This window comes from Pelodiscus sinensis, chromosome 7 (assembly GCF_049634645.1).
Source record: "Pelodiscus sinensis isolate JC-2024 chromosome 7, ASM4963464v1, whole genome shotgun sequence".
Classification (NCBI taxonomy): Eukaryota; Metazoa; Chordata; order Testudines; family Trionychidae; genus Pelodiscus; species Pelodiscus sinensis.
In genome coordinates this window covers 55,886,742-55,911,204 of record NC_134717.1, presented here as the reverse complement: position 1 = coordinate 55,911,204, position 24,463 = coordinate 55,886,742, and the positions used below count along the sequence as shown (strand labels likewise).

The following is a 24,463-nucleotide window of genomic DNA, read 5'->3' as shown; positions in this document are numbered from 1 at the left end:
GCAAAAGCACTTTTTGCAGAAAAGCGTCCGTGCCAATCTATATGCGGTTTTGCACAAGAAAGCCCCAATCGCCATTTTCGCCATTGGGGCTTTTTTGCGCAAAACAGTTTTTAGCTGTCTACACTGGCCCTCTTGTGCAAAAACGTTTCCAGAAAAGGGCTTTTGCCCAAATGGGAACGTCAAAGCATTTGCGCAAGCAGCACTGATTTCAGACAGTAGAACATCAATGCTTTTGCGCAAAATCAAGCAGCCAGTGTAGACTGCTGGCAAGTTTTTGCACAAAAGCAGTCGCTTTTGCGGAAAAACTTGCCAGTCTAGACGCAGCCCTTGTGTTTAAGCATACAGCAAAAAGGTCCCGAGTCCTAACCCAGGACCTTGCCACAGATCAGAGTCTTGGACTTGTTTTAATACAGAAGCACATCTGTATTGGATAACACTATTATGTCCCTTTTGGTATAGTGGCTTCTATGAAGTTTTTCAATGCTAGCTTGAAAACTAATTGCTGAAAGCAAAATGTAGTTCCAAAGTTTATCCTGATCCTGCCAAGCATTAATTCCTACCTCTCCGTGTTCATGTTCAAACAACATGACTGATCTTTGGTTCATATTTTATGTTTGAATGACATTTGCTTAGCAATGCACTGTAGATTTCCATGCCATAACAATGCGTGGCTATTTGAATGATGTGTTTAATTGGTTTGTAAATAGGTTTCCTCTATCCCCTGTAACATGCTAGTTGCTGTGTCTTTGTGATCCAGAGCTGAGAGAGCCATGATTTGCTAGAATGGCAGTGGGGGGGAGGGGGGACTGTCAGTCACACAGGTACCAGGAATCCTTTGTCTTGTAATGAGAAGAAAAGTAGAAACTCCAGTACCTAGCTACCTGAAGAGCATGCAGATGGCCGAAGGTAAAAAGATAGATACACATTTGTCCAACACAATCTAACTTGTCATTCAAAATTTAAAAAATTAGAAAAGTTTCCTTACAGGTGGAGTAAGTTGTCCAACATGCTCCAAGTGATCACCAAAATGAGGTGGTAAATCTTTTCCATTCAAAAAGATCAAAACATACAGGTGAATTCTTCTTGTTCCCTTTTTAACAAAATACTTAATTCTATTTACGATATAACGAAAAGAAAAATTCTATTGCTACAGAGGAATGGCTGGGTAATTCGACTGTATCTCTACTAAGATTCTGAATCTGATGAGTAAAAAGGCTCCTTGTTAAAATAGAGGCTAAAATAATGGCATATGCTGTTAGCCAACTTTAGTCCTGATTATACCTTTGCAGCCCCTCTAAAATACCTGCAGTTGCAGACAAAGACACAATTTGGCCTGGGCTTTCTTCTGAAAAGCTAATTGAATGAATAGGATGTGTCCTACTCTTGACACAGGCTGTTTGTGCTGCTGACAGTGCAAAGTGGCTGTAAAGCCAGTTTAAACACCTATCTAGGGATCCGTCTCAGCTAGTGTTCTGCCTCTATTCCTGTCATGCCCTAGCCGAGGGAATGTCCTGTGGGAAGTGGATATGGCTGATGTACTCGTGCGCTCTGGCCCTTTTGAACTGCAGGCATCTTAGTGCAACTCAGAGTAGCTCTGAGACTGTTCAAATTTGGGCTGGGAGCCAAACATGCCCATGCTGTCACCCAGGATTAGGAAGTCTCAAAGCTAACTTAAAGTCACCTCTATTTCTTCCCTGTTAGTCCTGCCTCATGCATGAATTGGACAGACTGGAGGGTCTGGTTCCAGATGTACAATCTTCTTGAAGTTTAATGAGTGTCCTATGGAAGAGCCAAGGTACTATGTGACCTGAAAGTATTTTCTGGGAATTAACATCTTTACACTGAAATAAGGTAACTCTTTTGTGCGTGGGGGGGGGGAAGTAATTATCTTGATCTAGCTTTGCTTGTCTTGTAATTTTGTCTTGATGAAACTAAGAATTTTCAGTATTGATCATGAACAGCTCACCAGAAACTAGCCATAACACCAAGACATCAAAAATAATGGGACTTTCTCTAATGCTCTCAAACAACATCCAACACACTTTCTCTGTAGTTTGTCATGCCTTACTGTATGACATTATAATTACAGTTTCAATGTTGTGCATCTGGACTAGAATCTAAAATCTTCTCTAGAAAGGCATGGGGAAGTAATATTTTAAGGCTGCTGCAGTGAAACATAAGAGCGTATCCAGTGGGTAACTATACTCAAGCATTGAGGAGTTCATCATCTGAGCGTCCAATAGTGTCTGGATTTGAAAGGGGATCCAGGTCTGCAAAGAGACTGAACCAGGCTGACACATCTTGATTACTGCTCTCCATAGCTAGAAAAAAACAATAAAATTACATTCTTTGTTGAACTGCTCTTTGACCCAACCAGACCTTTTAAGTAATAAAATATTTCAGTTGGCCTTATCACATTTATTTAATCAAATGAAATAGATAATTGCTGTATGTTTTCTTTAATCAAAGTCCATATATACTGAAATTAACGCAGAGCAGCTTATTAAGATAAGTTAATAACTTATCTTCATTTGCCATTCTACAGGGTGCATGCAAGTTAATTTAAATAAATGAAATGCAAAATGTTTTGAAGTGTTACTGAAACAAAAACCTCCATTACTATCCCCACAAAAACAGTTCATAATGCAGAGTTGAAAATTTAGACACAATCTACATCAATTTTTTCTCTGCTCATTAAGCTGCAGTATATTACTGAAGTGTATCACTGTGGCAAATATGAAATAGTAGGCAAGAGTGTTTAGTTGTTTTACTCTTGAAATATAAAAACGTGTAAGTCCAGTTTTATCCCCATGTCAAGTGCCACTTAGTGTTCCGTGCTGCTGCAGCTTGCCCCTATAATATCTGATTTGCGCATTTGGATGTTGAGAAAGAAAATAGATCTGTGCCACTTCTGGAATTTTCTGAGGTACACTTAATTTGCATATAAATGGTAGTTTTATGTTTATCAAAAATCTGTGGGTTTTAGAAACCTGGTGCAACACTGGAACATTAAACCATTTCATGTAACTTCATTTTAAAAAGAAACACTGGCTATGTAAAGCATTAATTTCAAATAAAATAGTAATAAAAATTGTATCATCCCTTTCACTATTGAAGAAAGCTCCCTTTTTGCTCTTTGGTTGAAATAAATCTCACTGTATACAGCATGTGCTGTCTCTAAGTCAAGTGAAACATGCAGACACATATAATTGAGACATGTTAGTTATACACCAGTACGTGTACTGCAATTGCTGTATAAACTTTAGATCTCCAAATAACTTAGGACTCTACATCTGCTGACAGCATGACACTAGTTGAGATAGGTCATATTTTCAGTTGTTTACTGGCTAAGGCAGGGGTCAGCAACCTTTTCAAACCAAAGAGCCAAACTACAACAAAATTCAGAACAAGTGGTCAACAAAGAGCCGGATAAGAATGCCTGTTTGCATGACTGAAAATACACAACTTAATAGTATTGATAATTGACATAATAATAGCATAAATGAAACATTGTAGTCACAGACTTTAGTTAATGGGACTTCTGCTGCTGCATCTTTTTGCACATTTTGAAGTTTACATCATAACTGGTCAAATCCAGCTTCATGCACGCATTCAGGGTGTCTTCAGGCATTCTTATGGCAGGGGACTGGAGATGCAGGGGTATGAAGGGCTCAGGGCAGGGGGTTCAGGTGTATGATGGGCTCAGGGTTGGAGTGTGTGGGGGGGGTGCAGGAGACGGGATGTGGGGGTGCAGGAGTTTGTGGATGTGGAAGTATGAGGGGCTCAAGGCAGGGGGTTCAGGTGTCTAATGGGCCCAGGGTTCATGTGGGGGGGGGGGTGTGAAGGAGTGTTATGATGCTGCCGCCAGATGGGGGCTGGTCCCTAATTGGGTGCTTGTTGTCCAGACTTCATTTTTAAATAAAGTAAAATATTATGTCCAGCACAAAAGATTTCAACATTGTCTATATTTATGGCAGGACTGAGGAAAAGAACGGCTACTTACCTGTAACTGTTGTTCTTTGAGATGTGTTGCTCATGTCCATTCGAATTAAGTGTGTGCACCGCATGCACCGCGTCTTCTGGACCATTTTCCCTAGCAGTACCAGTAGCGCCAGCAGGGCCCCCCCTGGAGTGGCGCCACCATGGCAGGGCATAAGTATCCCTGCCGGTGCTCCCCCACCTCAGTTCCTTCTTGCCGGATGCCCCAACGAAGAGGAGTTGGGGGGGGAAATCAAATGGACATGAGCAACACATCTCGAAGAACAACAGTTACAGGTAAGTAACGGTTCTTTTCTTCTTCGAGTGGTTGCTCATGTCCATTCAAATTAGGTGACTTCCAAGCCAACCCTACTTCAAGGAGCAGGGGTTGGAGCACTCAGAAAGAGAAGTCTATCCAAGTTGAACCCAAACAAATTTATTCAACTAAGAGAACACAGAAAAACTGTAGAAAAGTGCAATGTGGTACAGATAAAACAAACATATTTACAATACAGAGCTGAAGACTGCAGATCTCAACCCTGCGTCCTCCCTAGCCTGCTGTGCCAGCGCGTAGTGCACCGTAAAGGTATGGAGCGACGACCACGTGGCTGCCCTGCAGATTTCAGTGATTGGAACCTGCACCCCAAAAGCCACAGAGGACACTTGCGCCCTGGTGGAATGTGCTGTAACCCAGGGCAGGACCTTCCTGGCCAAGGCTTAACACTCCCTGATACACCCTGCAACCCAACTGGACAATCTCTGTGTCGATATGGGAAGCACTTTCATTCTGTCAGCGACAGCAATAAACAATTGTTTGGATTTGTGAAAGGGTTTAGTCCTGTCAATATAAAAAGCTAGCGCATGTCTAGCATCCAGGGAATGAAGTATTTGCTCCTTAGGGGAGGCATGGGGCTTTGGAAAGAAAACTGGGAGGTAAATTTCTTGGGACAAATGGAATGGTGACACCACCTTGGGGAGAAATGCCGAATGAGGGCGGAGCTTCACATTATTGTCTGAGAACACTAGGTAGGGTGGGTTTACAGTTAACGCCCTCAGCTTGGAGACCCTGCGAGCCAACGTAATGGCCACAATGAACGCAACCTTCATAGAGAGGTGCTTCAAAGAACACATGGCCAGCAGCTCAAAGGGGGGCGACACAAGTCTAGACACGAGGTTAAGGTCCCAAGCAGGGAGAGGGGTTCTAACCGAGGGGTACAACTTATCCAAACCCTTAAGGAACCTTTTGACCACAGGGTCAGAAAACAGAGAGACTGCTGCCAAATCAACATGGAAAGCAGAGAGAGATGCCACATGGACTTTGATAGAGGAGGTAGATAGGCCACCAAACCTAAGCTCAAAAAAGTAGTCCAGAATGGACAGGACAGGTGCACTCCCCTTCTGGACACCCAAAACGAGAACCGCCACCACTTGGCTGCATACTACTTAGGTTTGCATACTTACTTGGTTTCCTACTACTTAGGAGCACCTTCTGTACCTTCTGGGAACATTCCATTTCCGGTTGGGTCAGCCACAAATAAACCAGGCCATCAGGTGGAGAAAACTGAGATTCGGGTGAACCATGAGGCCCCCGTCCCAAGGCTGGGTCAGGAGATCCTGAGCTGGCGGGAGCATTATAGGCTCCTCGCTGCGCATATCCATCAGGATAGGGAACCAGAACTGCCTGGGCCACCGAGGGGCTGTCAGGATGACCGTGGACCTGAAGGTCTTGACCTTGGTCAGAACCCTGGGAATTAGGGGAAATGGAGGGAAAGCATAGAGGATGCCCGCCGGCCACGGCACAGTCATGGCATCCCCCCTGGAGTGTTCCCCCAGCCCCAACACAACAGTAACTCTGGCACTTGGTGTTGCGTGACGAGGCAAACAGGTCTACTAGAGGACAACTCCACCTGTGGAAGACCTGACAAAGGGCCGAATCCTTGAGAGACCATTCGTGAGCTCTGAAGGACCTGCTCAGAGCATTGGCCAGCAAGTTTTTGCACCCCGGCAGGTACTCTGCCTGCAAAACTATGTCTTGCGCTACGCACAGGTTCCAGCGCCACAAAGCCTCGTGGCAGAGGGGAAGCGATTGGGCTCCCCCCGCCTGCTGAGATAAAACACAGCTGCTGTGTTGTCCAGGCAGACCAGGACAGAGCAGCGAGACAGCTTCAACGGGAAGGTCTCGCAGGCTCTCCTGACTGCCCTGAGCTCCCGGACATTTATGTGCAGAGCCCACTCTGCAGGAGACCACAAACCCTGGGTTCTGTGACACCCCAGATGTGCTCCCCAACCCAGGTCCAAAGCATCTGTGACCAGTGTAAGCGAGGGGGGAGGTACAGTGAACGGACCCGCGCTGCACACCACCGCCTCCTGAGTCCACCATTGTAAGGAGGCTATCACCTCCGGAGGCACTGTGAGAACCATGTCCCAGAGACCCCTGGACTGGTTGAATGCCCTTGCCAACCAGGCCCGCAGAGGCCTGAGCCTCATTCGAGCATGGCATACCACATACATACATGCCGCCATGTGTCCCTGCAGCCTCGAGCAGACCCAGGCGGTCATGATGGGGAACCGGGTTAACTCAGAGACCAGCTCCACTATGGACAGAAACCTGGCTCTGGGAAGGAGTGCTCTCATCACCCTGGTGTCCAGGAGGGCACCTACGAATTCGAGGTGCTGAGAGGGAGTCAACAATGACTTTTCCTCATTTAGCATGAGTGAGGGCCCTTGTGAGGGAAACATGGGCTTCCGCTTGGTCGTAGGAACGACCACGAATCAGCCAGTCGTCTAGGTACGGAAAGACATGTACCCCTTTTTTGCGGAGGAACGCCACTACGAACGCCATGCATTTTGTAAAGACCCTGGTGCTGTTGATAGACCAAATGGGAGCACTGTAAATTGGAAGTGGCATTGGGAAACAATAAAACGGAGAAACCTCCTGTGACTGGGTCTTATTGCCACATGGAAATAAGCGTTCTTGAGATTGAGAGTTGCGTACCAGTCTCCTAACTGTAAAACTGGGATAACAGAGGCCAGGGTTACCATTCTGAACTTGGATTACACCACCGTCTTGTTGAGGTCCCTGAGATCTAAGATTGTCCCAAAACCCAAGGGTGGGGTTCGTCCAATGAAATACAGGGAATAAAACCCCTTGCCCTTCAGATGTGAAGGGACCCTCTCCACGGCTCCCTTTTCGAGGAGCGCTAACACCTCCTGATGAAGGATGCCTTCGTGAGAGATGTCCCTGAAAAGGGATGGGGTGGGTAGGTTGGAAGGGGGCGAGCCCAGGAAGGGAATGGTATAGCCATTTCTGACTATTTTTAGAACCCATGTGGTGATTTCTGCCCAGGCGTGGGCAAACCGGGATAACCTGGCCCCAAACGGGGGGCCAGGGTGGGAGGCTGGTGCACAACTCTCTAGCAGCCCATCAAAACTGGTGCTTGGGCTGCTGAGAGGGGCCTTGACCAACCCCATGGGAGTTGTCCCCTCTCGGGCGGCATCGACAACCCCTTGCAGACGACGGGCCTCCACTGGGGGCATAAGGATGGCGTCTCCAGTAATCCCCACGGGGGACCTGGGACTGTGTTCTCCCCTGCTGTCTATAGGGAAGCTGATGATGCTGAGGGGCTGGCATGTGGATCCCCAAGGGCCGGAGAGTAGATCTCGTGTCCTTAAGCGTATGGAGCCTGGAGTCAGTGTGCTCCGAAAACAATGCTTTGCCGTCAAAAGGCAGGTCCTGAATCGTGGTTTGGATGTCCGGAGGTATTCCAGACACCTGCAGTAGGCAACGCCGGTGAGGGGTCCACCAAGGCTTCATCAGGAGATGAAGACGACGACGACTCTTGGATCGGTACTGGATCCAGCGTAGGGCCCGCTGAGAAGCCAGCTGAACAGACGGCATCATTTGCGGGAGCGGCTCCAGCACCGAGGCTTGCAGCTCTGTAGCAGCATCTGTAGTAACAGACCTCTGGGGCGAAGGAAGGGGTTGTGACAGCGACACCAATGGCTGCGCTCAGTGCCCCTGCCACTGGTGGTATGCCCACGGCATCCAGAAGGGCCATTGTGGTTGAGGCGGCCAAGTCTTCTGCACACGCGAACAATCACACTGGTGCCGGGAACAGGATCTTTGACAAGAGGAAGCTCCTGAGGACTCCGACCTGAACAAAGCTGCATCAGAATCCGACGGGTAGTCAGACTCAGGCCAGGAAGGCACAGATGACGAATGCCCTGCCACCAACGGGGGGGCAAACCTGGTCATAGACTCGGGTTTGCCTGCGTGCATGCGATGAGGGCGTGCCGGCGCTGGGAAGACAGGTCCCGGTGCCGGTTGCGGTACTGGGAGGACAGGTCCCAGTGCCGGGAGTGGAGCCGGTGTTGGGAAGACAGGTCCTGGTGCCGGTTGTGGTGCAGACACGGTGCATGGCTGTGCTGTCGAAGTCGGTACTGGTTGTGGGTGCGGAACCCCCAAAGCCAGCTGTCCTTCTGGCAGCAGCCCCGTCGCTGTTCCTGCAGACTCTACTGCAGGCTGGAACGAAAGCGCTACAGCTGCCAAGACAAACCTCGAAAAGATCAATGTTACCGGGTGATGGAGGTATCGGCATGGCCCACGGGGCCAATGCCGTTGCCTGTAACAGTGCCAAAACCTGCATCAGTGCCGAAGAGCCCGGAGCTGGAATTTGCATCGGTGCCGAAAAGCTTGATGTCGAAGGGCCTGGTGCCGAAGACTGGGGCAGCACCCTGGGAAAGCTGCTCAGCGCTGGTACCGATGATGGTGCCGTAGACGGTGATGCAAGGCTTGGGTGATACAGTACTAGTGCAGCCAAGATGGGGTCTGGAAGAGGTCCCAGCACCGAGGGGGGTCGAGCCCAGTCGAGCGCCGGGTGAAGCCTGGCGGCCTGCACCGAGACCATCGCCGAGGTAGAGGCAAGCAGTACTGGTCCCACAGGGGACAGTCCCGCTGCATAAGCGACTGGTGCCAGCTGATCACGCCGGTGCGGAGGCGAAGCCAGTGACAGCACGGCCTCCAGCGTAGGCGATCTTGACCTCTCTGCCTCAACCGACGATGGAGGGGAGGTAGTGAGGCTAATGAGATCTTGCGCTGCCTCAAAAGTGTCCGGCGTGGAGGGACGGTGTGAGGGTAGCTGCCCTGGGCTGGATGGTTGTCCCGCTTGCTTACGCCACACAGTGGTAGTCGGGGACATGTGCACCGGAGACTCAGCACTGCGGTGTAGGCCCAACTTGGACTTGCAGCTCGGAGACCTACCATGGGACATTCCTGATCTCTTCGGTGCCAGGGAGTGAGAACGGTGCCGAGCCCTCGATACCAAGGCCCGCTCCAGAGATGAGTGTTGTGCGTGGACGCCGGTACACTGCGCACCACAGAGTGTCCAGCCGGTGCCGGCTGTAAAGCCGCCTCCATGAGGAGAAGTTTTAAACGGGAGTCCCTCTCCCTCTTAGCTTAAACAACCTGCAGATCTTACAGGCGTCTGTTAGGTGGCCCTCACCCAGACACTTCAGACAACTATCGTGAGGGTCTCCTTTGAGCATAAACTTTGCACACACAGCACACGCCTTAAAGTCTTGCAGCCCTGGCATTCCTCACCCCCCGAAGAGGGAGAAGAAAAAACAAAGAACTGCCAACTATCTAACTAATTTGAACTATTTAGAACTATTTACAACATTAAGAGAAAAACGGGAACCATTAACTGCTCTAACAGAGATACACGCTCCAACAACCATCACGGGCGGTAAGAAGGAACTGAGGTGGGGGAGTGCCGGCAGGGGTACTTATGCCCCACCATGGTAGCACCACTCCAGAGGGCGCTCTGCCGGCGATACGGGTACCGCTAGGGAAAACGCTCTGGAAGACGCGGTGCATGCGGTGCGCACACCCAATTCGAATGGATATGAGCAACCACTCGAAGAAGAACCTTTTTCTGGATCGGGGGCCATTAACCCTCAGAAAAATCAGTCGGAGACCACACAAGTGAGAAATAAAAAAAACCCTCCAAAATCCCCCAACCTTCATTGATGTGGCCCCTGACTAAAACACCTCACTCTCCTGGTGCTCCAGCCCCATGGTGGGGGGAGGGAGGACTAAGCTTCAAGGCCAAATTTACTCTTCTGGGGTTCCAGGGTTAGTGGATTTTGTGGGCCCCCATAGGCTCTGGGGTGGGGCTAAAAATAAAGGGGTAAGTATGTGGAACAGGGCTGCCAGTGAATGGGATGGCAGTGCAGGAGCTGGGTGGGAGATGGGATGCAGGAGGGGGTGCAGGAACAAGGTATGAGTGGGAAGTAGGATGCAGCCATGAGCTGGGGCCAGAGTGTCTGGCCAGAGGGGAGGAGGCAAGAGCAGACTGAGGGTCTTGGTGGGGAGAGTGCATGAGGGTGGTGGAGTGTGGGGTGAGGGGCCACTTACTTCCTTTCACACCGCATCACAGAAACCATGTAACACAGCCTCCTGTTACTCCCATTTGCCAGATTCTGGCCAATGGGAGCAAAGGGGAAGCCTCCAGGAAGTGCATCCCTGCAAGGCATTTCCCCCATCTGGGGGAAGGAAAACAGTAGCACATGAAGTCATTTTTGGCTCCACTTGTTCCCTGCATGCTGTATCCAGTGGGGAGGCTCGGGGTTTCTCCCCTCTCCCCACAGGAAGCCAGTGCTGATGTTCCAATCTTGCAGGGAGCTGTAAGGTTTTAGTGCCAGCGCTGGCTCCCTGCTGCAGGGAGAGCTAGGGGAGGGCTGAGCTGGAGCTCCAAAAGAGCCATATCTGGCTCCTCAGTGAGCTATATTTGGCTTACAAGCCATAGGTTGCCAACCCCTGCCCTAAGGTATGGTGGTTGTTTTATAAGTCAGACTCCCAAATTCCAATATCATTTTAAAAGTGTTTACAGTTGTTACTGGTGCTAATAGACATGAGCTTATATTGATACAATGCTATAGTTTTTGCTGGAAGATACAGGCAGTCCCCGACTTACGCGGATCCGACTTATGTCGGATCCGCAGTTACGAACGGGGCTGCCCCAGAGTACACGGACTGCGGGACCTCGCGGTCCTGCCGCCCGTGTACTCTGGGGCTTTCTCTGCGTCTCCCTGGTCTGCAGACCAGGAAGACGCAGAGCAAAGCCACAGAGGGGCTCGGGCAGCCCAGGGGCGCCTGGGCTGCTCGAGCCCCCCTACTGGCCCCCCCGCGGCTTTGCAAAGCCGCGGGGGGGCTCAGGCAGCGGGGCACCCCAGGCGCGCCTGGGCTGCTCCGCTGCCGGCTTCCCCGAGGCTTTGCAAAGCCGCGGGGGAAGCCGGCAGCGGGACAGCCCAGACACCAGCAGACCAGGGAGACGGGGAGCAAAGCCGCGGAGGACCCAGGCGGCAGGACCGCGGTGCGTCTCGGTCCGCCGCCCGTGTCTTCCTGGTCTGCTGGGGTGGGGGGGGGGGGCGCAGCTAGTAGCCCCCCCCCCAGCAGACTAAGCTTTTCTCCGGACGCCTGTGGCAGAGCAGCCGGGGTGCTGCCGGTTGGTCCCGCAGCGCCACTCTGGGCGCTACTGGTCCAACCCAGCAGCACCCCAGCTGCTCTGGTCCTGATTCAGCCGCTGCTGGTCAGTTTCAGCAGTGGCTGAATCAGGACGCCTGGGGCAGAGCAGATGGGGTGCTGCTGGGTTGGTCCAGTAGTGCCGAGGAGCGGCGCTACTGGAGCAACCCAGCAGCACCCCAGCTGCTCTGCCCCAGACGTCCTGATTTAGCCGCTGCTGAAACTGACCAGCGCTGACTACAGGAAGCCCGAGGCAGAGTTGCTCTGCCCCGGGCTTCCTGGAATCAGCTCCTGATCAATTTCAGCAGCAGCTGACTTGGGGATGCTTGGGGTTCTTAAGTTGATTCTGTATGTAAGTCAGAACTGGCGGTCAGTTTCAGCAGCGGCTGAATCTGGACGTCAGTTCCGACTTACATACAGATTCAACTTAAGAACAAACCTACAGTCCCTATCTTGTACGTAACCCGGGGACTGCCTGTATTAGCATCTTGAAAGAAAACATAGAAAGAATAGTGTTCACAGATCCATGTGCTAAAGTAATTTTCTGTTTCAATTTTAATAATCAGTGCTGAGAGATGATGACAAAAAATCACTTTCAGAGTTATCTTGTCTCTTACCAGCAAATTATTCTGTTTTGAATAATAAGCCAAAACTAGTAGGTATGAAACATTGCTTATGAAGAAACATTGCTGCTGCAAAGATACAGAAATAACTTACATCGTGGTGATTGCTTTGGAGTGCTGTGTGAAGGAAATGGTTGGTTACCAGGCACCAAGTGGATAAGAGATTGCACAAATTCTGACTGAGATGTCCAGCCTTAGAGGAAAAAGTAATGGATTATGGAGCTATAACCACACACCGAAAATACTATAAAACATCATTTGAATGCAAAATATAGATCCCACATAGAACACTGGTTATTTTGTAGCACATGCAATTAATTATTAATCTTTACTAATGGTGATAGGGTTCAGATTTTTTGCCTTGGATAGCTTAAGGAAATATTAACCACTGTTAAATGTATCAACAAGCAATCCCATCCCACTCTTTAACCTAGTGTTAGATGTCCCACAGTTGCAAACAAGATATTTAATATTGCCAAAGTATATATATAATCCTGCTATTTCTGTTCCCTATCACACAAGTGTATACCAAGATAAACTGAGGGTAACCTTGGATTTATGCTTGTGTAACCAAGAGAAGAATTTGCCTCAACATTTTCATTTAACTTTCTAGAAGATTTATTGGAAATTCTAGAGTAACTCAGACTCAGCATTTCACTATATTATAAAGGCCTAAACATTAAAAACCAGAAAATACAAATATTTAAAATAGCTAAACAATATGTATTTAATAGCTAGAGGCTGTGTCTACACTGGCATGAATTTCTGGAAATGCTTAAAATGGAATACTATTCCGTTTTCAGTTTTTCCGGAAAAGGAGCGTCTACATTGGCAGGCTGCTTTTCCGGAAAAGCCCTTTTTCCGGAAAAGCGTCTGTGGCCAATGTAGACGCGCTTTTCCGGAAAAGAGCCCCGATCGCCATTTTTGCAATCGGGGCTTTTTTCCGGAAAAGACTACTGGGCTGTCTACACTGGCCCTTTTCTGGAACAGTGTTCCGGAATAAGGACTTATGCCCGAGCGGGAGCAGAATAGTTTTTCCGGAATAGTGGCTGATTTTGTACAGTAGAGCATCATTGCTTTTCCGGAAATTCAAGGGCCAGTGTAGACAGCTCGCAGCTTATTCCGGAAAAGCGGCTGATTTTCCGGAATAAGTGGCCCAGTGTAGACACAGCCAGAATGTGTGGTCATAAAAATAAGGCCCCTGGAGATTTTTCTCAACATGTGCTATTGTATTAACAGATTTTTCTTTCTGTGAATTCATAAGAGGTAACTTACTTTGGATGAAAACAACAAATAGTCTGGTAGCACTTTATAGACTAACAAAGTTTAGTAGATTTTGGGTGCTAACTTTGTTAGTCTATAAAGTGCTACCAGACCATTTGTTGTTTTTTTTCTGTAACTGACTAACTCGGCTATCCCCTGAAGCTCACTTTGGATGGTTGTCCTTATGGGTGCTCCACCTTAAATGTCTTGATGCCTTGCACATCTAATAGGAGATCTGTGGTAGCAGTGCCCTGATTGGCTGCACGTGCATGCAGGCCATCTTATATGGCTGTGAGGTGCTACCTCTTGTGCAGTCAACCAACCCCTCAGTTCCTTCTCTGCCTGAGAGGATCAATGTGAGTTCCAAACCAAGGGGGAGGGGGGAACGTGGATAGAGCGCCTACAGGCACAATCATTTCAAAGCATGTCAGCTACTGCACAAGGTGAGTAACCTCTTCTTCTAGGAGTGTCCCTGTGGGTGCTCCACCTTAGGTGACTATGGAGCAGAGCCCCTCAAAGGAAGAGCTTCAGATGACTCTAGACCAGGGACGGGGAACCTCAGGACCCCCTGCTTGCCTGGATCCAGCTCCCAAGCCTCATGATCCCCCGCCCCCCCCCACCAGCATTGGGGAACCCACACTGGAGATCTAACCTCCCTCTGCCCCACCTTGGGGCTGCAGCACCCAAAATCTACTAGGCTCTAGTGTGCAAGGGGAATATGGGGAGTGTTTTTCCTTCTCAGTCAGGGGCCACGTCAGTGAGCATGTGGCTTTTTCCCCCTTCTTACTTGTGTGTAGTGCCTGACTCATTTTTCTGTGTGTCAGCGGCCCCTGAGCCAAAAGAGGTTCCTCACCCCTGCTATAGACAGTAGATAGGACTGAAGATACGAACTAAGTGCGGGTAGCAGAATCCAATTCTAGGGCATAGTGCTTGGTGAAAGTGTGAGTGGAAACCTAAGTAACAGCCCTACAAGTGTTTACTATGGGCATGTAGTTAAGAAACACTGTGGAGGCTGAGAGAGCTCTGGTGGAATGAGCTGTGGCAGTGGAACAGGGACAACGTTCTCTTGGTAACAGCCAGAAATCCATTTTGATAGTCTCTGTTTAGAGTGGGCCTTGCCCCTCAATCACTTGGTGGTAGACAGAAAGAGATGTGGGGACTTTCCAAATGGTTTTTTTTTTCTTTCCAGGTAGAAGGAGAGAGCTCTTTGTACACTGAACGTGTGAAGAGAGGCCTCCCTGGCATTAGTATGTGGTTTGTGAAAAAACACCACTAAGTATATGGGTTAGTAGTTCAGGTGAAAAGGAGAGGCCACTTCATTTATGACTTTGAGGTAGGGCATAGGATTACTTTATCCTTATGAAATATGCTATAGGATAGATGAACCAGTAGTGCTCCTAATTCTCCCACCCTCCGCACCAATGTGATGGTTGGGGAAAGTGACTTTCATAGACAAGTGCAGGAAAGAACATGTCACTAGGAGTTCAAATGGTTTAGCCAGAAAAGTACAGAGTACAGGGTTAAGTCCTGCGTGGGGATTGGTTAAACCTTTAAGAAAGTACTTGGTAGTGGAGTGGTTGAAGATGGAGATGCTGTCCACCTTGTCATGCAATGAGGTGACTGTGGCTAAATGCACCTTTATGGAGCTGTTGGAAAGGCCTGGTTTTATTTTATTTTAGACTTAAGAGCTAGACTAGGACCATGGGTAAAGGAGTGTAGTGAGGAGACGTGCCTTGAGCCTTGCACCAGGAGACAAATCGGAGCCATTTCTAAGTGTATTTTGCATGTATTTGGCTGACGGCTATTCACAAGGATATTTTTCACCTCCTTGGAATAGCCAGCATCAATGTCCTCTATCCATGTAGTAGCCAGGCCTTGAAATGGACATAACCCACATCCTTTGTGAGAAAGTGGGACAGTAGCAGCAGAATTAGGGGTACTGCTTCCACCATCAGTGTCAGATAGGCAAACTATGTTTGTCCCAGCCAAGTGGGTGCTTACATGCTTTTCTGACTGTCTTGAGTTCTAAAATGCTTATGTAAGGTTGTTTCTGCTGGAAACCAACATCCCTGGATAGTATTGTTGCCTAATTGAGCACCCACCCCAAGAAAAAACACCTGTTGTAATAGTGGCAGCAGGGGCTCATCTTTGGCATGGGATGCTGGAGCATAATATTGTGTGATTGCAGCCACCACTGGAGGGGGAGGCTTTTCCATAGTAAGTTATTTGAAAAGGGAGTGCCTGTGTGGTGGGTAGCAGATGCAGAGCCAGATCTATAGGTACCTCATATGAAGCCTGGCATGTTTGACCACGTGTTATCTGGATCCGTAGACATGTCCAGGAAGATACTTGAAGGCTGTCTTCGATGGTAGCAATTAGGGTAGGATATTGAGATATCATTGTTGAGATAGCAAGGCAGTTAAGATAGGCCAACCATTGGAACGTCTGGAAGTTTATTTGGAAACTCAGGTTGTTAAAAAGGTTTACTTTGTGTTGCATTGCCTGAAGTGCTGATGGCTGGTTTAGTGTGTATGAGACAGTCATCCAGGTATGAGAAAATAATGATGCTGAGTCTGCAAAGGTGAGCTGCAGCAATGGCACGTACCTTGGAAAACACTTTTGGGGCTGTTGATAAGCTGAAAGATAGGACTCTATACTAGTAGAGCTGATGGCATAGTGTAAAACAAAGAAACTGTGCGCAGGATACATTGTGATGGGAAAATAAGCATCCTGAAGATTGAGGGACAAGACAATCTCCTTTCTCTTCTGCTGGAATTATGGTTGTGAGGGCTGCCATTTTGAAATGCTGGGTATGTACAAACTAATTGAGCTTGTGTAGATCTAGAATGGATCACTACCACTCCCATTCTTTTTCTGTATAGAAATAAAAGGAACAGAACCCTGTTCCCCTGTATTGAGGAGGTGGTACTAGTTCTATGGCTCCTAATTCCAGGAGACGGTTTATCTCCTATTGTAGGAGAAGCTCAGGAGAGGGGTCCCTGAAAATGGACTGGAAAGGGGGAAAGATGGGAGAAATAGAAATAAAAGGAATAGAATAACCCCGCTGAATAATTTCTAGGGCTCATTTGTCTGTGGCAATATCATTCCAAACTAGGTAAAAGGATGTCAAGTGGTCCCCAAAAGCTGGGGACATCAGTTTGGAATTGGTGAATGGAGAAGTCTCGTACCAGGGTCCTTTTAAGCTTAAGCTTAAGATTTAGCGCTGCTGCGCATGGAGCTGCTGTGGTCAAGGCAAAGGCCCCTCTCCCCTGTTCAAGGCAGCTCCCTGCTGAGGCTAGAGGAGAGGTGCACACCTCTGGCCCCAGCAGGGAGCTGCCACAGCTGGAGGTATTCTCTTCTGGCTTCAGCAGCAGGGCTGAATTAAGAAAAGGGCTTTAGAGTCTGCACCCCAGGGTCCCAGGTTGAAGGAATTCTCTTAGCCCAGTGCCAGTGTTCCCTGTAAGCTGACTGTTTGGGTGGCCACCGAGTAGAGAGATTCAAATGCCACCCATCTGATTAGCAGAGTGCTCACAGAGCCCACATCTGGCAGCATGTTTCTATTGATGCACATCTGCACATGTCTCAGAGCAAATGACAAAAAAATTATTCTTCACACAGATGGAAAAAACATCCCATGACCCTAGGCCAGCCCTTCCTGCTGAGGGGGAGGAGGCTCTGCATTGTCTTTTCCTTCCCCTGCCCTGGCGCAGCTGCAGCCATGTCCCTGCAAGCATTGGGAAGCTCTGTCCCTGCAGCTTCCATTGGTCAGGAATTGTGGCTAATGGAAGCTGTGGGGGTGATGTCTGCAGGTGATCATGGAGCAGAATGGAGCCACTTGTCACCCACACCAAACAGGAGCTGTCCCAGGTATGTGCCCAATCCTTTGCTGTAGGCTCGAGAACTCTCCACCAACTTGACTCCCTCTTAGACTCCACACCCCAACACTGAGCCCCCTCCTTCACCCTAACTCCTGCCCAGACCCCACACTGTAACCCCAGACTCCTACCGAGTCCACTCCCGCACTGCAACCCTCTCAGCCCCACAGATTGTCACAGATCATCCATGTGCAGAATTAATTTTGTTATGTGCACCAATATGGGAGGTGATGTGTTGTATTTCATCTCCATATTGGTAGACATAACAAAATTCATTCTGCACATAGATATAAAAAATTAGAGGGAACACTGGTCTTGTATCCATGACCAAATTTTCAAAATGATTGGCCAGAATTGGATGACTGAGATGTGGAAGGCTGGTCTGGAATTAGCCTCTGTCCATTCTGCTTCTGTTTGCAGCTCTGGGAGTAGGGCTGCTGAGGTTGGGAGTAGAACATTGCCTAGAACTTTGGTTATAAAATTTTTCCAGATTTTATTTTCTGTTGCCAGGGATGTAGCTGCAGAGAGTTCTGAAGGTGACTCAGGAGTCCTTAAGTCCCTCCACAAATAGCTTTTCGCCCTTGAAGGGCAAATCCTCAACCATGGCCTGAACTTCTCTCAGGAACCTGGATAGGTAGAGCCAGAACTACAGTGCATGACAATCAAGGTTGTGATGGAAACTGTTGCTGTACTGGCCAAGTCAAGAGAAGCCTAGAGGCCTGTTCTGGCAATGACTGAGCCCTCAAAGATGTGTTCAATAAACGATGACATTTTTGTGAAGAGGCTGTGTGTGTGTACTTCACGAGTCGTGCAAAGTAATTTGCAATGTGGAATTGGAGGATGGTGAAGGAATAAAAATAGGTTGAGCCTCTTCCTGTCTTTGTTGTAGGGCAGGGGAGGGGAACTACTGTCCCAAGGGCTACATGTGCTTCATCAGGGTTAGCTGCTGGTGGGCTGCAAGATAGTGAAGTTACTCACCTTAGTGATATAGCTGTCGTTTTTCAAGATGGTGTCCCTGTGGATTCTCCACTGTTGGTGCTGGGCTTGCCCTGGCGCCACAGATGGAGAATTTTCCAGAAGTAGTAGTTGGCCGGACTGCGCATGCGCCGCTAGTCACGGTGTTCGCACTCTTTTCTCTGTGCGCCGTCCTGCCCCCGCCAGTTCCTCGAGGCCGCCTCGAAGTCTGAAAAAGAAAGCAGAAAACGGACTCCGAAGCGGGGAGGAATGCGGGCAGTGGAGCACCCGTGGGGGACACCATCTCGAAGAATGACAGTTATCTCACCAAGGTGAGTAACTTCACTTTCTTCTTCGAGGATGTCCCCCCGAGTGCTCCACTGTTGGTGACTGAGTAGCAGTAGTCACCACAATGGAAGGAGGGATCCGGAGTCCCTATTTATTCGCCGTGGAGAGAACCGCAGTCGTCAGAGCCCCATCAGACGCCTGAAATAGAGAACAGTGTCTAGCAAAGGTCTGGTGAGAAGCCCAGGTGACTGCCCTACATATGTCCTGCAAGGGAACCCCTTTTAAAAATGTGGTGGACTCTGCAATGGCTCTAGTAGAATGAGCACGAGATGGAATGGGAAGTGGAATATGCTTCTTAAAGGCGATCAAGAGGAACTGGCGGGGGCCGGACTGCGCACAGAGAAAAGAGCGCGAATGCCGTGACTAGCGGCGCATGCGCGGTCTGGCCGACTACTACTTCTGGAAAATTCTCCATCTGCGGCGCCGGGGCAAGCCCAGCACCAACAGTGGAGCACCCGCGGGGACATCCTCGAAGAAGAACGTTTGTTTACTAAGTGTCCACAGGCACAGAGCCCTGCAGCTCTCAGTTGATATGGTTCAACATTCCAGGCCAATGGGAGCTGTGGGAAGTGGTGGCCTGTCCTGACAGTTCCCCATCCCTGTTATAGGGGGTAGACCTAGACTGTTATTATTCCCCCCTCTGATTTACCATCTCCTTGACGAGTGAGTTGGGGGTAGGATGAGTAAAAAGAAATTCAGTCCCTTTGGCCAAGATATAATAATTTTTGCCTGAGCATTTGCAGGCATCTGCCATATAGTCTTAGTGGGATCCCTTATGGCTACATTAATTGGCAATACTATTTTAGCCAATGGGGATGAAGGCAGAATGTCTGTGTACTTATGTTGGGTTGCAGGGAGCTGCTAAGAGTGTCCACAACCCTTTTTAAAAGGTCCTGAAAAGATATGAAGAATCTGATGAATTGGCATGATGGTATCATCAGGAGAGGAGGAGAAGACATGCATTGGGGTAAGTTGGAGACTCCTAGTCCTGGTCCAAGGGTACCAGTATGGCTGGTTAATTGGAGGGACCATAGGGGGTAATAGCCAGGAGTGCTGTGAACATGCACAGATGTCCACTGGCTGATAGTGAGACCAGATTTAGGAGAGGAGTGTCGAGGTATATGCAGGCCTGGTTTGGTCTCCTCCACCTCATCGCTGGAGAATGGTGGTGCCAATGGGCTGGGGACAATGGCATGGCTCTTTGCCAACCAAAATGAGATGCCATTGATACTGAACAGGGGAGTGATGGGCACAGAAAAGAGAACCAGGTCCACAGGTCTAGTGAAGAGTTGTGGTACCAAGAAGATTGGCTCTGGGGATGGCAGTCATTATTAGTGCATGCTGTCGATGCCGAGATTTTGCAAGGCTGTGAAGTTGCAGGAGATGGCACTACTTCACCAGTAGGTGCTAAGACAAACTTTGACACTGTTGGTGTCAAGCTGGGGGGCTTGGTTTTTGCTCTCGCACCACCATGAGAACCTGCCTGTGAGAGAGTGTCTCTTCCGGATGTGCAGATGTGCCCAGTGCTTTAAAGTCTGAGATTTTTGGTACCATCAGTACTGAAGTAGATTTCATGCCTAGAAACCATTTTAATTTACACGTGTCTTGGTGTGGCAAGGATTGTGTTAGGATTGAAAGTTTTATTCTTTTTTATATTTGTATTTTAGGTTTAGTAATGTAAGGCAACATATAATCATATTTAAGATTGTAGTAAGTCAAAATCTTTAGTAAAGTATACATCGCCTATATTTCCTTGTTCTAAAGTATTAGTAAGTAAAGAGGCAGGATCTAATATTGTGTCTATGTTAATGAAGATTATAACAATGTTAAAGGCTGAGCCTTAATTGCTTGATTTATGACACTTCTTTGTCTTACCAATACAGATGCTGATGTGCCGCATAGCCTTGAAAGTCTTTGTAACGTTGCTTATGTGTGTGAAAGGGGTATGAATGTGTCGAGATAAGGTGCAAAGTTATTTCTCAGAACCAGATGGCCAAGGAAGGAGGGGAGCAAGCATGGGTGAAGACGAGACAACCTGGCTACAGAGAAGCCATCTATAACCATTGATGCGTACCCCGACTCAAGATGATTGGATATTGGGAGATTGATGAGCCTTGAAGCAAGCGGGCACTCCCGAAGGACAACTGATTATAGGATGAGCCTTGGAAAATGTTTTGGGAACACTGACATCAAAAAGATAATGTTCCGGTCACAGAATGACACAGCGGAATACATTGATTTAAACAGAGAAAAGGATTATAAAAGCAGGGTGCTTTGCTATGGAACTTTGGGTTCGTCTTGCCAGCACCAAATCCAGAGGAGCATCGGATCCATCAACCGACAAAGGCCCTGATCCCCTGTGTTCAATCTAGCTGGCCACTAGATTGATACAGAATCTGGACTGTATGCATGATGTTTTGTGTGTGTGTGTGTGATTGCAAAGCATAGCCAACTATTGTATTCTCAATTAATGCAGCATACTGCCTTTTCCCCTATAAAAGATCTCATGTGCTTTGTTTAAACATAACAATCGGGCCGGAAGTTTGATGTCCTTTCTGGGGACCAGGGTCCTTAGCTACAATGTGGAAGTGGAGCCCTTGTATTAGCAGATGTAGATGACTACCATGCTGGAGACATTGTGGATTCTAGGTCTGAGAGAAGTTGCAGGGATTTCTCCATCATGAATAAATTGAGTTAGAGATCATGAGCTTTTAATATCCTGACCATAAGCTTTTTATAATGGAGAAACACTTGAGGGATGAGCAAAGGATGCATTGAGCATGTCTATCTGAAACTAGTATGGCTAACCTGCAGGAGAGGCAGCATTTAAATCTAGGCAAACATGGCATAGCTCAGCGCCATCCTGGTGGATTGAAGAGGACCAACGGGATGGCCCATTGTAAACACCTGGCAGCAAAAAGATCCACTGGTGGCTGAGAGATAATGAAAATCATTTTTTTTAAAGTGAGGGAGATAAAAAGAAACTGTCCCCTGTAGGGAAAAAGTAAAGAAAAGGTAATAAAAATTGGAAGGTAATAATAATTGGAAAGTTGAGGTGTTGATGTCACTCCCACTGGGAGTCAGTTGGCTGTGCACATGGGGTAGCCCCTCATTGCCACATGAGGTGGCCTCTGTACATGCGTGGCCAACAAGAGCACTGCCACAAATCTCCAAGTGGAAGCACAAGGGGCTAAAACACGTAAGGTGGCGCACCCACAGGGACACTCCTTGAAGAAGCTCTTGTATATACGTGACAAAAATTCAGAACCTAATTGTGCAAGTCTTACTCACATAAAAAAATCTATGTCCAAGATATACCTATCTCATAGAATTGGAAGGGACTTTGAGAGGTCATTGAGTCCAGTCCCCTGCCCTCATGGCAGAACCAAGTACCATCCCTGACAGATTTGCCCCAGATCCCTAAAAGGCTCCCTCAAGGACTGAACTCATAACAAGGCAAATGCTCAAACCACTGAGCTATCCCTCTCCCCGCCCAGGCTCTGTCCCTGTGAGTCCTGGCCTTGAGTTTGGTGCAGTGAAGATAATCTTGATGTGAATGATGTTCTCTCAGACATCTGAAATATTGTGAATGTCCGTCGGAAATAGGCATTGCCTCTCTGCAGCGCTTAAAGCCTGGAGAGCCAGGCATAGTGAAAAAGGTGTTTTGAAAGACTTAGTAACAATTAATGAACTAACTACACAACCAGAACTAACTAAGAAACTATGAAAACTACTTCAGAAATGTCGAAGAAAGCAGAGAACTATGGAGCTCTGTCTCAGGCCAAGGGCAGTTGAGAAGGATCTAGAGAACTAGGGTAATGCGTGCTTGGATGCATGCCAATTGGCACCATGCATGCACAGCCCACGCAAGGACTGCTTCAGAATCTCTGATCCAGGCGCTGGGGGGGGGCACCAAGACCAAGCATGGAATATCCATGGGGACCTCTTCAAGAAGAAATGGTGGCTGCTGATTGAGTGCCAGGCTCTGCACACAACAGTAAACCTGGCAATACCATACCATGTCATCCTTGCTGCTGCTGGTGCCAGTTCTGCTTTCAGCGCTGTGCTTTTGGCCAGCAGCTGCCACTCTTCAAATATCTGGCTCTGAAGTCAGCAGCAGCATAAAAGTAAGCGTAGCAGTACTACAACATCCCCTACAATAACCTAATTACAACATCATGACATTTCAGATTTAAATAGCTGAAATTACATTTTTTTTAAATTCTATGACCATGACATTAACCAAAATGGACTGTGAATTTGGTAGGGCCCTCATAATAATTTACAGATTTCCTGGCTGAATTAGTTAATATTCTAAGCTTCTTCAAAGTAGTGCTTGCCCAACCTCTACTGACATATCCTAATACCTTTGCACCCAATTTCTCTACAGAAGTTTTGCCATCATTGTTAAATGGAAGCAGCATCTGGCCTTTTGGACAAAGATAAAAAAGGTCTGTAGTATGACTATTTCATATGCTTACTCCTGTAGCTTCCAGCAGCATGAAGGCCAAGGTCAAGAATCTGTGAAGGTAGGAATCCAGAAGAACTAGGCAGAGGTTCTGACTCTATAGGAGTATTCTGAAAAATGCGATTGGTATGAGGACTCCCAGACACATTTTGACATTCCTGTGTGATCTGTCCAGCACTTGAAGAACAGGGACTCAATACGTTATCCAGGAATGACAGCTGTTTCTCAAAATCTTCTCCCTCCAAAGAATCTACCAGCAAATTGCTTGAACCTTAAAGAGAAAAGAAAACAAGTTGGAAGAGTATTTTTTAGAAGATAATAGCACAGACTATGGTCTTTATGATTACAAAATTCCTGCTAATTTTTTTATTCTGCTCTGTTAAAGCGATGTACCCATAAATTCATTCTGACTTATATTTCTGTTACTGAAAGCAGGATTTGGCCCAAAATATGAATTCATACCGACTAGAAGACAACATAATGCATTGTGTACCTCATTCAGGACTCAGTCCTGTGTAGTTTTACTAAAGCTAGTGGGTCCCACCAGCTCTGCTCATGTAGGTCAGATTGCAGAATTAAACACTAATTTTGTAGGAAATTGATTTGTAATCACAAGATGCAACTATAGCTTTTTTTTAAGACCATTTTTCATGTGGACCATCTTGAAAGTTCATGCAAATCCTAAACATTTAGTAATAAAAATAATATGGTTATTTTAGAATGTAAGTTTATAGTAAACATGAGCAAACACATCACCATACAGTCATTGCAATAGCATAATTTCCTTGAAGTATGAGATTTGCACACCAAGATATTTTCACCATCAATTTGAAGTGTACATATGCTTCTCTTCACAATCTATTTTAATGACTGAATACAGAATGAACTGAAGAAGAGTTCTGTGTATGCTCAAAAGCTTGTTTCTTTCATCAGTATCAGGTCTAATAAACAATATTACCTCACCTACCTTGCGTGATACTCTACGATTCAAATATGACTACATATATAATTATCATCACTATTATATAACTGCAACAAATCTTGTACAAATTATGTCATGTAAGGTGTCAATGTAAAAGTTATGATTTGCTATGTATAATGATCCTGTTTATATGAACGTATCATTTTTGTATCTGAAGTTATAAATATTGGCTCCAGAATTGTATCTCAAATATACAATTCCTGGGTAATACCCACAAGGTAAAATATTGTAGCCAGACATTTTTGTGCTGATGACCTATGAAAGGCAATTGATTCTCACATTTGGAAGAAACTTGTCCCAGCAATGTGGAAGGAGCACCCTTGCCCGGATGGAGACATAGTTGATTTCTATGTATTCTAAGCCCTGTAATGTTGATTTTTGTGCACTGGAGGTCCAAATACTCAAATAGATCCAGTGTGGTATGGGTGATTCATTGGACTTTGGCAAAGG

General features: G+C 47.4%; 1 protein-coding gene across 10 annotated transcripts in view; it reads right to left on the bottom strand.

Moving 5' to 3' along the window:
• Positions 1-24,463, bottom strand: part of ICA1L (islet cell autoantigen 1 like) — a 93,515-nt gene that overhangs the window by 3,595 nt on the left and 65,457 nt on the right. For 8 of the 10 annotated variants that reach the window (XM_075933841.1, XM_075933847.1, XM_075933842.1 and 5 more), the window contains 3 exons: positions 23,045-23,302; positions 12,218-12,316; positions 2,206-2,321 (listed from right to left, as the gene is read on the bottom strand). In XM_075933841.1, coding sequence (XP_075789956.1) covers positions 2,206-2,321; positions 12,218-12,316; positions 23,045-23,302 — 473 coding nt within the window. Of the gene's footprint in view, positions 1-2,205; positions 2,322-12,217; positions 12,317-18,239; positions 18,702-23,044; positions 23,303-24,463 lie in introns of those variants that run through there. The other 2 variants (XR_012905258.1, XR_012905259.1) reach the window with 2 other exon arrangements.